General features: G+C 37.4%; 1 protein-coding gene across 1 annotated transcript in view; it reads right to left on the bottom strand.

Annotated features, from left to right (window-relative positions):
• Positions 1-3,264: 3,264 nt before the first annotated feature.
• LOC127853117 (omega-amidase NIT2-like) overlaps positions 3,265-14,012 on the bottom strand; it is a 17,669-nt gene continuing 6,921 nt past the window's right edge. Inside the window, exons 3-9 of the mRNA XM_052387347.1 lie at positions 12,535-12,655; positions 12,240-12,334; positions 10,941-11,034; positions 9,711-9,785; positions 8,190-8,367; positions 7,437-7,492; positions 3,265-3,908 (exon numbers count right to left, since the gene is read on the bottom strand). Coding sequence (XP_052243307.1) covers positions 3,808-3,908; positions 7,437-7,492; positions 8,190-8,367; positions 9,711-9,785; positions 10,941-11,034; positions 12,240-12,334; positions 12,535-12,655 — 720 coding nt within the window. The 3' untranslated portion in view covers positions 3,265-3,807. The remainder of the gene's footprint in view (positions 3,909-7,436; positions 7,493-8,189; positions 8,368-9,710; positions 9,786-10,940; positions 11,035-12,239; positions 12,335-12,534; positions 12,656-14,012) is intronic.

Here is a 14,012-nt window from a genome sequence, read left to right as displayed (position 1 = left end):
AAAGGCATTTCAAGGTCAAAGAATTCATGTGTCTGCTCAATATCTCCACTGCCTTTTTAGCTCACCTGATTGCTCAGGTGAGCTTTTGTGACCAGTCTTTGTCCGTCTTCCGTCCGTCCGTCGTCCACATTTGGTTTGTAAACACTCTAGAGGCCACATTTCATGTCTGGTCTTCATGAAACTTGGTCAGAGGATTTGTCCCAATGATATCTCGATCAAGTTCGAAACCGGGTCATGCTTGGTCAAAAATTAGGTAACTAGGTCAACAAAAAAGAAAAACCTTGTAAACACTGTATAAGTCACTTTTTATGCCCAATCTTCATGTAACTTTGTAAAAATGTTTGCCTTAATGATATGTTGGTCGAGTTCAAAAGTAGTTCTGGTCCGTTGAAAAACATGGCCGCCAGTGGGCAGGGCAGTTTTTATTTGGCTATAGAGAAACCTTGTAAACACTCTAGAAGTTACAATTTTTGCCCAATCATCATGAAAGTTGGTCAAAACATTGGTTTTATTGATATCTCGGACGAGTTCAAAAATGGTCCAGATCGGTGAAAAAACATGGCCGCCAGTGGGCGGGGCATTTTTCTCTATATGTATAATAGTGAAAACATGTGAACACTCTAGAAGTCACATTTTTGGCCCAATTTTCATGAAAGTTGGTCAGAACATTTGTTTCCTTGATATAAGTGTTGAGTTTGAAAATGGTTCAGGTCAGTTGAATAACATGGCTGCCAGGGGGGGGGGGCAGTTTTCCTTATTTGGCGATAGAGAAACCTTGTTAACACCCTAGAAGTCACAAGTTTTGCCCAATCATCATGAAAGTTGGTCAAAACATTGGTTTTATTGATATCTCGAACGAGTTCGAAAATGGTCCAGATCGGTGAAAAAACATGGCCGCCAGTGGGCGGGGCTTTTGTGTCTATATGTATATAGTGAAAACATGTGAACACTAGAAGTCACATTTTTGGCCCAATTTTCATGAAATTTGGTCAGAACATTTGTTTCCTTGATACGAGAGTTGAGGTTGAAAATGATTCCGGTCAGTTGTAAAACATGGTTGCCGGGGGGAGGGGCAGTTTACCTTATTTGGCTAAAGAGAAACCTAATAAACACTAGAAGTCACAATTTTTGCCCAATCATCATGAAAGTTGGTCAAATCATTGGTTTTATTGATATCTCGGACGTACGAGTTCGAAAATGGTCCAGATTGGTGAAAAAACATGGCTGCCAGTGGGCGTGACATTTTTCTCTATATGTATATAGTGAAAACATGTGAACACTAGAAGTCACATTTTTGGCCCAATTTTCATGAAATTTGGTCAGAACATTTGTTTCCTTGATATGAGAGTTGAGTTCGAAAATGGTTCCAGGCAGTTGAATAACATGGCTGCCGGGGGAGGGGGGTGCAGTTTTCTTATATATAGAAAGTTAAAAAAAAGCTTGTGAACACTCTAGAAATCACATTTTTTGCCCAATCATCATGAAACTTGGTACAAAGATTGGTTTTATATAATTCACATAATTATTGCCATAATTATTGCCCTTAGATTGTCCAAATTTTCATTATATTATACAAAATCCTCTAAAACACTAGAGGTCACAATTGTGTTTCAGATTTTATGAATCTTGGTCATAATATTTATTTTTGTAAGCAAAGTTTGATGGTTGGTAAGGGGAGGTCAACTCAAAATATAGGTCACCAGGTCAAATCTTACAAAAACAAAAACACTCCATATGCCAGAGTTTTGGTTCAATATTGATGAAACTTGACAAGGATGTTTGTCTGGACAATATCTAGATCAAGTTTGACGTTTGGTAAAGATTGAATTAACCGACTCCTCTCAGGTGAGCGAACTAGGGCCATCTTGGCCCTCTTGTTAAGGCTTTCATGATGCATGGATGAATTAATGTTTCGTGAGATGATGTGAAGAATGAGTCTGTCATCCCAGCTCAAGGTCCAACATGAAGATACATTGTTTGAGCCTTCTTTTTGTGTCGGGTCATATATCATTTCACCTTGATATGAATTCGTAGAAATTTGAAACATGTTAGTAATAAAGACATTGCATGAGAAAAAGACATGAGAGAATCATGTGTGTCTAGTTAAATTTCATACTTATCCCTTTTTATGCCCCTGATCAAATGATCGAGGGTATATTGTTTTTGGCCTGTCTGTCTGTCATTGTATGTGTGTGTCCGTCCCAAAGCTTTAATCTTAGTCATAACTTTTGCAATATTGATGATAGCAACTTGATATTTGGCATGCATGTGCATCTCATGGAGCTGCACATTTTGAGTGGTGAAAGGTCAAGGTCAAATATATCTTATGGCTTCAAAGCGGCGTGGTAGGGGGCATTGTGTTTCACAAACTCAGCTCTTGTTGTCTCTGCTTCATATCTTCTATACAAATTGAAGAATTTTCATGAAAAGTTAATGTCATTGAGATCTGAAGAATATGTGTAAATCAAATGGGTCATTCCTAATGGCTCATGGTCAGGGCCTTAATTTGAAGGTAAAATAGTTGACGCGCAGTTTTGAGTTGTCTTTTGGTCTGCCTTGTATAAATTTAGATTACTAGAACTCGGACTAGAAATTGTTGAGAGGGGAAATTAACTTGAGAGTGGCAGGTATGGAAAATTGGACAAAGCTTGTATGCTAAGCATTAATTGCAACTTTTTTTTTACATTAACAACTTTTTAATACAGTTATATACATTAACAATAAAAGGTAAAGCCTCTGCAACATAAACAATAAATTATCCTTATTCAACAATAAATGTTATAGGGGTCAACATAATAGAACCATTTATATTTCTATGTTTAAGGCATAAACACAGATCAACCATAGTTCTTTGTTTGTTCAGCTAATACAATTCAACCTTTAATATTTATATACATGTATTCGGTATACATCATTAAAACATTTATATTTGTATGATAAAGATGAAAACAGTTACATGTATTTCTATGAAATAGATATCGTTTCATAATTTGCAGTCACACACGTTTTATGTAGATATGTATCACAATATTGCATCTACAATGGTCTCGCAGTAGGATAACAAAAGCTGCACGTGGCACAAATTCACCAACTGTCTTGGGGTGGGCATTTACCAATGACAATGGATAACATAAACACAATACAACATGTAGACCAAACTGCACTTCATAATGTACTCTGTTCCACCTATGGCAGATTACAAGCCATCTAATTTAGACACAATATTTGCCTTGTACATGGCATGTAATAAAACAAAGCTTAAAGTGTACAAAAAACTTTTAATAACAAATATTGAAAATACACTTGTATAACAGTTAACCATTCTGGTTCAAAAGTGAAGTGAACCATGTGACAAAGAGCAACTAAGGCCACAACACTTTGATAAACTGTTTTACGGACTTAGGTAAAACAATATTGGAGCGAGCAAGTGTAATAAAAAAATTGTTGTAACTCAAATAATGGGAGGCCAGCCCAAAGTGTACAAAACATTGTACTATTGCGTTGAACATTTCTGCCAAACCCGTTCAATTCATACCGCTTCGTACTACCATTACAAATAAAAACAGAACTGATATATGACGTAAAATAAGTAGATTCAAATAAATCAAGAGAAGAGAAAAACAGCAACCCTTCTTTATAAAAAAATGGCGCAGAATAAATCCATTTTACGAATACTAGGTGAGGCAAATACTACTCCAAGCTTATCCGTTAATTGTGGCCTAAGTGTTAGGCTGCAACTGCTTTAATTACATATCAGAATTACAAGCAACCATGTTATGACAATAGGGAATTCTAAGTCCACTAAAGTTAAGTTTGCTCTCCTGTTAAGTCTCGCGTCTCAAAGAGGTCGTCTCTGCGCATGTGATCCACAGGCAGCCTCCTACGAGTGTCGGCAATGAGGTCCAGGTCTGAAATACAGTATGTTGTCAGTCAGTAAACAGGAACCATAGAAGCGCAAATTAAAAAACAATAGATCGCTCGCAGGGGCTTAGTGGGTATGACGTCCCCCTTGCGACCAGGAGGTCATTGGTTCGATCACCCTTTTTCCGGAGCGATCTTTAGATCTCCACCAAAGATACAACGTAATGATTCTACCCGGGAAACTTACCAGATTATGCAGATAACGTTTCAATAATCCTAAGACTTTTGATACAATCGAGCTTAAAGATATAGGTTTAAGCTAACCTAGATGTGTGACAGACAGGTATGCCCACAATTTTGAAGCATTTACACACAGTCAATTAAATGAGATGTCTTGAGCGAATTTAGTGCCTCTTTTAATGGTTCTTATATCACTGGAATATTCGCATTCTCAACACAATATTGCCCTGTTTGCTCACTACTATTGGCCAGAATTCTCAACACAATATTGCCATGTATGGTCACTATTATTGACCAGAATTCTCGAGAATATTGCCCTGTGTGCTCACTATTATTGACGAGAATTCTAGAGAATATTGCCCTGTGTGCTCACTATTATTAACCAGAATTCTCGAGAATATTGCCCTGTGTGCTCACTATTATTGACCAGAATTCTCGACAATATTGCCATGTATGGTCACTATTATTGACCAGAATTCTCGACAATATTGCCCTGTGTGCTCACTATTATTGACCAGAATTCTCGACAATATTGCCATGTATGGTCACTATTATTGACCAGAATTCTCGACAATATTGCCCTGTGTGCTCACTATTATTGACCAAAATTCTCGACAATATTGCCATGTATGGTCACTATTATTGACCAGAATTCTCGACAATATTGCCCTGTGTGCTCACTATTATTGACCAGAATTCTCTACAATATTGCCATGTATGGTCACTATAATTGACCAGAATTCTCGAGAATATTGCCATGGTTGCTCACTATTTTTGACCTGAATTCTCGACAATATTGCCATGTATGGTCACTATTATTGACCAGAATTCTCGACAATATTGCCCTTTGTGCTCACTATTATTGACCAGAATTCTCGACAATATTGCCATGTATGGTCACTATTATTGACCAGAATTCTCGAGAATATTGCCCTGTATGCTCACTATTATTGACCAGAATTCTGGACAATATTGCCACGTATGGTCACTATTATTGACCAGAATTTTCGACAATATTGCCCTGTGTGCTCACTATTATTGACCAGATTTCTCGACAATATTGCCCTGTGTGCTCACTATTATTGACCAGAATTCTCAACAATATGGCCCTGTTTGCTCACTATTATTGACCAGAGAACAATATTGCCCTGTATGCTCACTATTATTGGCCAGAATTCTCGACAATATTGCCCTGTATGCTCACTATTATTGGCCAGAATTCTCAATAATATTGCCCTGTATGCTCACTATTATTGACCAGAATTCTCGAACATATTGCCCTGTATGCTCACCATTACTGACCAGAATTCTCGACAAAATTGCCCCGTGTGCTAACTGTTATTGACAAGAATTATCGACAATATGTCCTGTGTGCTCACTATTATCGACCAGAATTCTCGACAATATTTCCCTGTGTGCTCACTATTACTGACTAGAATTCTCGACAATATTGCCCTGTATGCTCACTATTATTGACCAGAATTCTCGACAATATTGCCCAGTGTGCTCAATATTATTGACCAGAATTATCGACAAATTGTCCTGTGTGCTCACTTTTATTGACCAGAATTCTCGACAATATTGCCCTGTGTGCTCACTATTATTGACCAGAATTCTCGACAATATTGTCCTGTGTGCTCACTATTATTGACCAGAATTCTCGACAATATTGTCCTGTGTGCTAACTATAATTGACCATAATTCTCAACAATATTGCCCTGTATGCTCGCTATTTTTGGCCAGAATTCTCGACAATATTGCCCTGTATGCTCACTATTATTGGCAAGAATTCTCGACAATATTGCCCTGTATGCTCACTATTATTGGCCAGAATTCTCGACAATATTGTCCTGTATGCTCACTATTATTGGCCAGAATTCTCGACAATATTGCCCTGTATGCTCACTATTTTTGGCCAGAATTCTCGACAATAATGCCCTGTAAGCTCACTATTATTGACCAGAATTCTCGACAATATTGCCCTGTGTGCTCACTATTATTGGCCAGAATTCTCGACAATATTGCCCTGTATGCTCACTATTTTTGGCCAGAATTCTCGACAATATTGCCCTGTAAGCTCACTATTATTGACCAGAATTCTCGACACTATTACCCTGTGTGCTCACTATGGCCAGAATCTTGACTAGAAGTACAAGAACACAACAATATTTGAACATTGATATGTAGGCTTCAGTAAGACTTCCCTTGACATTTAAGCAAACGCACACTGCATCACTACACAGTACAAACCCATCATTTGAGGAAAGAAGTAAGATTGCGTGATAAATGATAGTACAGTTATATTAACATCAAATGCATATTAGTATCCCGGTGGCTAAAGTTAAGAAAGCAAATGTTATCAAAATGGATTTTAATAAATATGACCGTAAAATATCATTTGTTTCTAACTAAAATCGCCCAAAAATAGGTTAGGTAGGTTGTCAAAAATGTGTTATGGTTACCGGTAACTTTTTCAAACATTTTCTAAGTTATTAAGAATCTGCATAAGCCATTAGCGAGGGGACATATTTCAAATCATTATTTAACATTCTTCCTTTATGTTGTTTAAGTAGATCTAAAGTGAATTAAGCGAATATGATTTAATGATGCAAATATTGATCACAAACTCAATAGTTATTTTAAAGAAATTAGCAAAAATGATCGAGAATTCAACCGAGAAATCAAAACGAAAGTTAAAGAGTGTGCACGATTTTGTCAAATGTTTATGAATTCAAACAAAATGTGTAAAAACTTATTATACATATATTTCAATATCAATAAAAATATATGTTAAGAAGAGCATGTGTCGAAAAATGCGAAATACATGTAAGCCATATAATTTATTCTGAAATCGAAAATGTTTGTACAGTCGAATTCGCTAGCATGTATATCATGCATGTACGTTGTGAATTTAAATTTAAATTAACGGATCATTTTAATTTCCTGAAACGATATCTATTCATATGACACGCCAACACAAACTCCGATCCTTATTACAAGACGAACGCTATGTACGAAATACCTTCGTCACAATCGGCTCGTTAATTTGTCTTTGCTGCATTTTATAGGATTCGTCTTCAATGTATTATTTTTCTTGCCTATTTTGTGCTATTGTAACATGTTTTTATCAATATATTACAATTAAACACATATAACAATCGTGCATACTGTCTTTAACAATCGGCACACACAAATGCTGTGATTGGAGTTAGTGGAAACACATTTATTTCGCCTAACACCAGTATTTACGCGAAAGAGTTCTTAACAACAGTACTGTATATGAACTAATGAGGTTGATACGGTCAATTAGAAAGCCATCTGCACAATGCCCGTACCAATATCAGCGTAAACGATATCCTCATCAGAACCAGTTTCTCCAATAATCCTTCCCCTGGAAAAGATAAATAACGAATTGTGTGAAACACCTTGCTAAAATAAGCTAAGTCTATTCATATTTTGCTGTTCATGTATGACTACCGGGTATTATGAATATGGTCAGGTCGTAATGTATACTGCTAGGCTAACACCAAACATTAAATGACCGTGGATAAATGAGTTAATCCGATATCAAGGCAACATCACACCAGCATATTGATACACATGACAAGTTATGTTTGTGTTCGGTTAAATACACGCTCATATCATAAACGGAAAGTGAGTCAATACATATTTTCATAAGGGTCAAATGAAGTCAGTGCACTGTCGGCAACGGTCATTGATGACATATTGCGCATCATAGTTTGTTTTCTTCTCACAAGGATTTCCAATGGTTGATAATTGCCAGATAAACATATTAAAATCGAACACTTGATATTTTCTTAAGCGGAACAGCTGATCATAAGTCGGCGACGTAACAGTGACATTATGCGACGTTAGGCGGCTCATGACGTCTCTACTTATCATGGGTTGATAATGGTGCTATGACTGTACATGACGTAAGGCGTTTCATTACGTCACTACAATGGGTCAGCGAAGTTGATATGACCCTGCGTGACAGAAGGCGCCTTATAATGTCACCCCTCACGATGGGTCAGCACTGCCGCTTTAGAACCCGCTAACTTACGACGCATCCTTACACCATGACTTACCATGGGTCAGCCACAGCACTGTGCCCGTATGTGACGTAGGGTGCATCGTGGTTGCTGGCAGGCCCGACGTTGGCGACATATATTTGATTGTCGATGGCTCGAGCCCGCTGCAGCACCTGTAAGTGGTGGGGCCCAGTGGTGAGGCTGAACCCTCCCATGTACGTCATCAGGTCCACACCTGCAGTGGGCATATGGGGGGGGGGGTTACATAAAGCCTTGTTTCAGGGAAACTGGGCTAAACGATTGTGCATTAAGGGGGGTTAATGTCAAAGTCGGCTGAACATGCATACGTTATCGAAGCAGACTATAAACCGCACCTTTAACCTTTTAAGTATCATCATAGATTAGCCTGTGCAGTCACTTTCCATCGGAATCAGATTTTCAATTAGAAGAGACTTCTTTTAACAAAAAATCCATAAAGGTCATTGTCGTTCCTGATTAGCATCTGCGGACTGCACAGACTAATCTGGGACGACACTTTTTGCCCTTGCATTAAGCCCAGTTTTCCCAGAACGCGGCTCAATTAATAATCAGCATCAGTCACCAACCATTGTTAATGTATTATTTTCTAGAATATTACTAATTTATTTTAACAATGATCAATGTTATCGTAGTAGTTAGACGATCTGGGGGTTCATCATTTCTCTGAAATGGACTAGACAGTGTCTAAATATCTAAAGCATACAGCTTGCAAGCAATCAACTTAAAACAAATTTGTTAAACAATTAATGATGTCCCGATCCTGTTTGAAGCCTACATATAATAAAATACAGTGCTTAGTTCATCCTTTATTATAAAGTCATTTATTAGATGATGTAATCATCAAAATGACCTTTTTAAATTTTCATTTGCATGTTACCGATTAACTTGCATTTGTAGTTCATTAATAAATAAATGAATACATATATAACAAGGGACAAAACCAGGTTTTTAATATGAAAAAAAAGGTCTGATAAAGGGAGACAACTCAAACTGATCTGTTTGTTTCTAATTAACCCCTTTGTTAAAAATAAATCTATTTTTAGTCGTGTCGACCTTGACCTTGGAGATATTGACGTTATTCTTTTGTGCAACACACCGTCCAATGATGGTGAACAAATGTGCCAATTGATTTTAAAATCTCGAAATGAATGACATAGTTATGGCCCGGACAAGCTCATTTATGGCCATTTTTGACCTTTGAACTCAAAGTGTGACCTTGACCTTGGGATATCGGCGTAATTCTTTCGCGCGACACACCGTCTAATGATGGTGAACAAATGTTCCAAATGATTTTATTAAAATCTCACAATGAACGACAAAGTTATGGCCCGGACAAGCTTTTTCCGCCAGCCCGCCCGCCCGCCCGCCCGTCCGTCCGCCCGCCGACATTCGCAAATCTAATAACCAGTTTTTTCCTTTGGAAAACCTGGTTAATAAAAAGTTCCTTAAAAAAGAAGACTTTCAATACCTTACAAAGTAAAAACTTGTTAAGAATAGAATTAATCAATTCATTCAATATAAAAAATAACGTTGACCTACCTCGTTTCGCATACAGTCGGGCCAGCTCGGGATATCTAAGGTCGACGCAAACTCCGAACCCTGTGCGACAGAAGCCTACAACACGTGTTTTGTCCGTGCAAAAGGAGTAACAGTCCAACATATGCGACGTTGTATGAAAACAAACTGTTAACACATGTCTCTAATAGATATCCTAATCTACATCTACGGTATACTCCCGAACAATCAATCACGATTATAATTGGGAGGTGCGTTGTCAGGGAAACCAGTGTTAGTCAGTTAAGAAAGTGCATCTAAAAGAGAAAGTAACTAAGATATATACAGTAAAGTAAAAAATATTCCAGAAGTGCATGGTTAGGTTAAAAGTAAAAACAGGGGCTATAACTTAGAATTTAACCTCCCCCGAGTCTCGCTTTGAAGGAGACGAGATCGGGGCTTGATCTGACCAGGTATGGAAGACTGTTCCAATACCTTATAGTGCGGAGAAAGGAGTTCATGTGATATTGGGTGCGTGATTGTGGGATTACAAAGTTTAAGTTTATTGTAGGGGTAAGGTGACAGTGGTCCACGTTGGCCATCTGGTGGGGAGTTTTGTTCAGCATTATGAGGGAGTGGTCATGCGGCGGTGGGCAAGGGTATTCTAATGAAGGGTCTGTAACATATGGGTGTCACTACTGGTGTATGCAAAATCATTTATGACATACCGGGCTGCTGCTCGTTGGACCCCTTCTAATTTATCAGCTAAGTATTGTTGCCATACTTGGTAATGATATAAAGGCACTGTTAAGGTATGCACTGGACCAACACATTTAAATCGGTAAAATAATTATATTTTTAATCTATTAGATCTAACAGACAAACATAGCGATACTGCATGGCCCACTCCCCTGTTTGAGAGAGGGAATATTCAGATCCGTCTCCACTAAGGACAGCTATTTTTGACATGGCAAATTTACACTGTTTCACGGCCGTTATTCACGCGCGCCACCTCTTTTTTGAGATGCACCAATATTTGTGCCGATGCAACTTCCGAGGTGGCGCTCAGGCCCGGTTGTTTTGACATTTCAGGGATAATTTTACAGTTCGATTAGGTTTGATATGTTTTTTCAACATATTTCGCATTATTTTTAAAATCGGGCAATGTAGTGCATTTCAGTGATTATAAATGCATCCAAAGATTTACAGAAACATACAAGTACAACCCATTTGGAAACGCGAGGACCTTTATAAGTTCTCAACCCTGATGGTCACCTGTGTCCACAACAGTCAGTGATTTCCCGGGAACCATCATCTCCGACTCTGTAATCTTCATCCTTGGCCCAAGGTCAACGTCGAACAAGTGCAGCTGCCGCGAAATAGTTGGCACACTTAAAAGTGGTTTACTTAACGCATGTTTTATTTTTGCTGGGAAAATGGAATTGCGACCATGGATAGATCATAAGATCTAACGACTTATATGGCCCTTGATCGTTTACCAGTGTTATCTTTTTGAAAACATTTGAAAAGGTTATTTTTTTTATAAGGTTTGCATGACCGGGGCTTTTGACTAAGATACGTCATCTGAACAAAAAATAAGTACATAACGAGAGGCTCTATAGTTTCAAATAATAAAATGTGCACAATCCGGTTGTAAAACAAAACTTTATTTAAAAAAATGTGAACCCCCTGGGCATTATAAAAACAAATTAAGTAGAAGAACATTTTAAAAAGACAAACCGACTACCACAGCTCAATGCTTTGTTTAAGATAATAACTTGTTAATAGTTTTTTGTAAGTGAAGTGTATATAAATTTAGGCAACTACGGTATAGTTTTCACTCAGGGTACATGGTTTAAACAAACTTAATATAAGACCACACTCTGATCGAACATCTTAAAAATTAAACGTCTTTGACTTTTGGTTTCAAATAAGATTTTCAAACTTATTTACTACTTGGGTTTATGGGTATTTTTAAATCACGTGACCCCTGGTTGCGGCCCGTTTTTAACGCTGGATACGATGTTAATTAATGTGCAGGGTCCACAAGATAAATGAAAATGCTAAATACCAAAAACCTAGGCTCTAAGCATTACAGTTTGAAAAAAGATTGTTTAATCACTTCATAAATTGGAAAACAAGTTACTCCTGCGGCGGAAGCAGTTTTGCCAAATGGGAAAGACTAATACTATGTAGGGGGAACCACGATACGATTTTACAAGCCAAATACCAAAACCATTATTATTAGCGTTTATAAGGACATGTCAATTAAATATTTACACACGAAACACGAAAGATGATCTCCAAAATTCAACATGTCCACTAGTGAGTTAAAAAATGTCCAAATATATCAATTAAATAAATAATGTGAAAAACATCGAAACAATGCGTTTTCTTTTAAAAGTATATAATACTTTTTTAAACACTAAAACCGATTTCTTTTCCTTTTCGCCCAGCATTTTAACGCAAAACAAATTTAAGACTTCCAATGTTTGTGTTTTGCTTATGTTCGAGCTAATTGCTTACAAACTTATTCAAAGCATGTATCGCAAAGAGGTCCACACATGTGTATACCTTCCTGAACATCCCCACGAGGTCGCCACGTGGGTTGAATATCTGACACGTGTTGTACAGCATTTCTGAGTCCGGAATGGCTTCCGGAAATGTACCTGGGAAACCAATCGGCATCATTTTTTAACTTCTATTTTTTTTTATAAAAAAAATAATTGAGCTGTGCATCTTTTCGACTGACAAACATTGAATTGGTATCTTTAATTAGACCCATGGGAATTCCATTCGACTCTTTTTTAACTTTCGTGCTTTTAATTGACACATACATACATTTGAACCCCCTACGTTTTATACATACCACCGAACAAGAACACGCGATTATCACGTGCAGCTTGAGACAGCATTCGGTTGGTTGGACCGTCAAGTTGCTCCTTGTTCTCGATGAAGTATTTTGGGTCACACCAACAAGTGAAGAATTCCTAGAAAACACAATTATTCATCAATAAAAATTGAAAAGCGTAAATAACGTGTGGCAATCAACAAATACATATTGAGAAAATAATTATGCATGGAGTGTTTTATTCAGAAATAGCTTTCGCTTTATTGTTGTTTTTAAAATCGGTCAATATAACAATTTTATTTTCAAGTCAACGCCACATTCTGATCAGATAATCCGCTAAAGTGACCTTTTTTCTTTTACCGATGAACCAACTATTGATGCAAATTAAAACGCACCTAAAACATGACCAAACTACTTTTTTTGTTTACAAATTTTCAAATGACGTTATACAGAGGGGGGGGGGATCGCGCAACACACTAGATGGCGAAGCCCATGCCGAGACAAGTATTTTTCGCCGGTTTTTATCATTTATTACTTGTATTCATTGTTAAAATACCATTCTTTCCAGCCATATCGACAAGACAGTGATAAGCGTTCATATCGTATTAATATTCGCTTTATATCTCGACTTTACTCGCTGCAAAATTTGGCGCACCAAAGGGGTCGAAACTTTAACTTCTGCTTCAGCAGAAAAAAAAATCCTACTCCAGCAGCATCTAGATGCTGGTCTAGCAGGAATTTATTGCTACAGCAGAAAAAATCCTGCTCGACCAGCATTTATTTTTAGATAATGGCATCAGCCAATCAGAACTCTTGTTATATTTGCCATTTGCTGCGAAAAAAGTTTGTTTCGAAAAAATGGTTGCCGCCATGATGATGCCTTTTTTTCACATCTTCTGCAAGTTTATGAAACGACCTGTTTAAATTTTTAAATCGACACGCGGTAGATGCTTTATATTTCGGCTGCAAACTAGTCGATAAAAAAGTTGTTGCCATTCGATAAATAAGCAATTCGATCTTAAATGTTTAACGGCTGTTAAAACTTTTGCGGAAATTACGACGATGACTGATAAGAATAGGTGCGCAAGTGTAGGTTCTCTGTTTCTATCGATTTACTTACTTACAAATGTAATGATTCTTAATTATTGCTTCTCACAAGTTAAAGTTCTCTGTTTCTATCGATTTGCTTACTTATTAATTCTTAATTATTGCCTCCGACACAATTCCCGATTGCCTGTGTTTGTGCCTGTCTTGTTACCATTGTCTACATATCTCGTTCTCTGTTTATCTGCTGTCCTAACTTTGACAATTATCCAAAATATAATGTCTGTTTACCAGTTCTAGGGGACTTTTATCAATTTCAATGTAAATTACTAGTATTTATTGTCAGGTCTATTTTGTTTCCGTAGATGTAGCTTATGTCGTCCGTTTGTAAGCTCAAATTTGATTGGCTGACGGGTTCAAGAGCTTATTTTATTAGTATGTTTCGACCCCTT

The sequence above is a fragment of the Dreissena polymorpha genome, chromosome 12 (genome assembly GCF_020536995.1).
Source record: "Dreissena polymorpha isolate Duluth1 chromosome 12, UMN_Dpol_1.0, whole genome shotgun sequence".
Lineage (NCBI taxonomy): Eukaryota > Metazoa > Mollusca > Bivalvia > Myida > Dreissenidae > Dreissena > Dreissena polymorpha.
The sequence above is the reverse complement of the archived record's forward strand: the minus strand, read 5'-3'. Positions and strand labels throughout refer to the sequence as shown.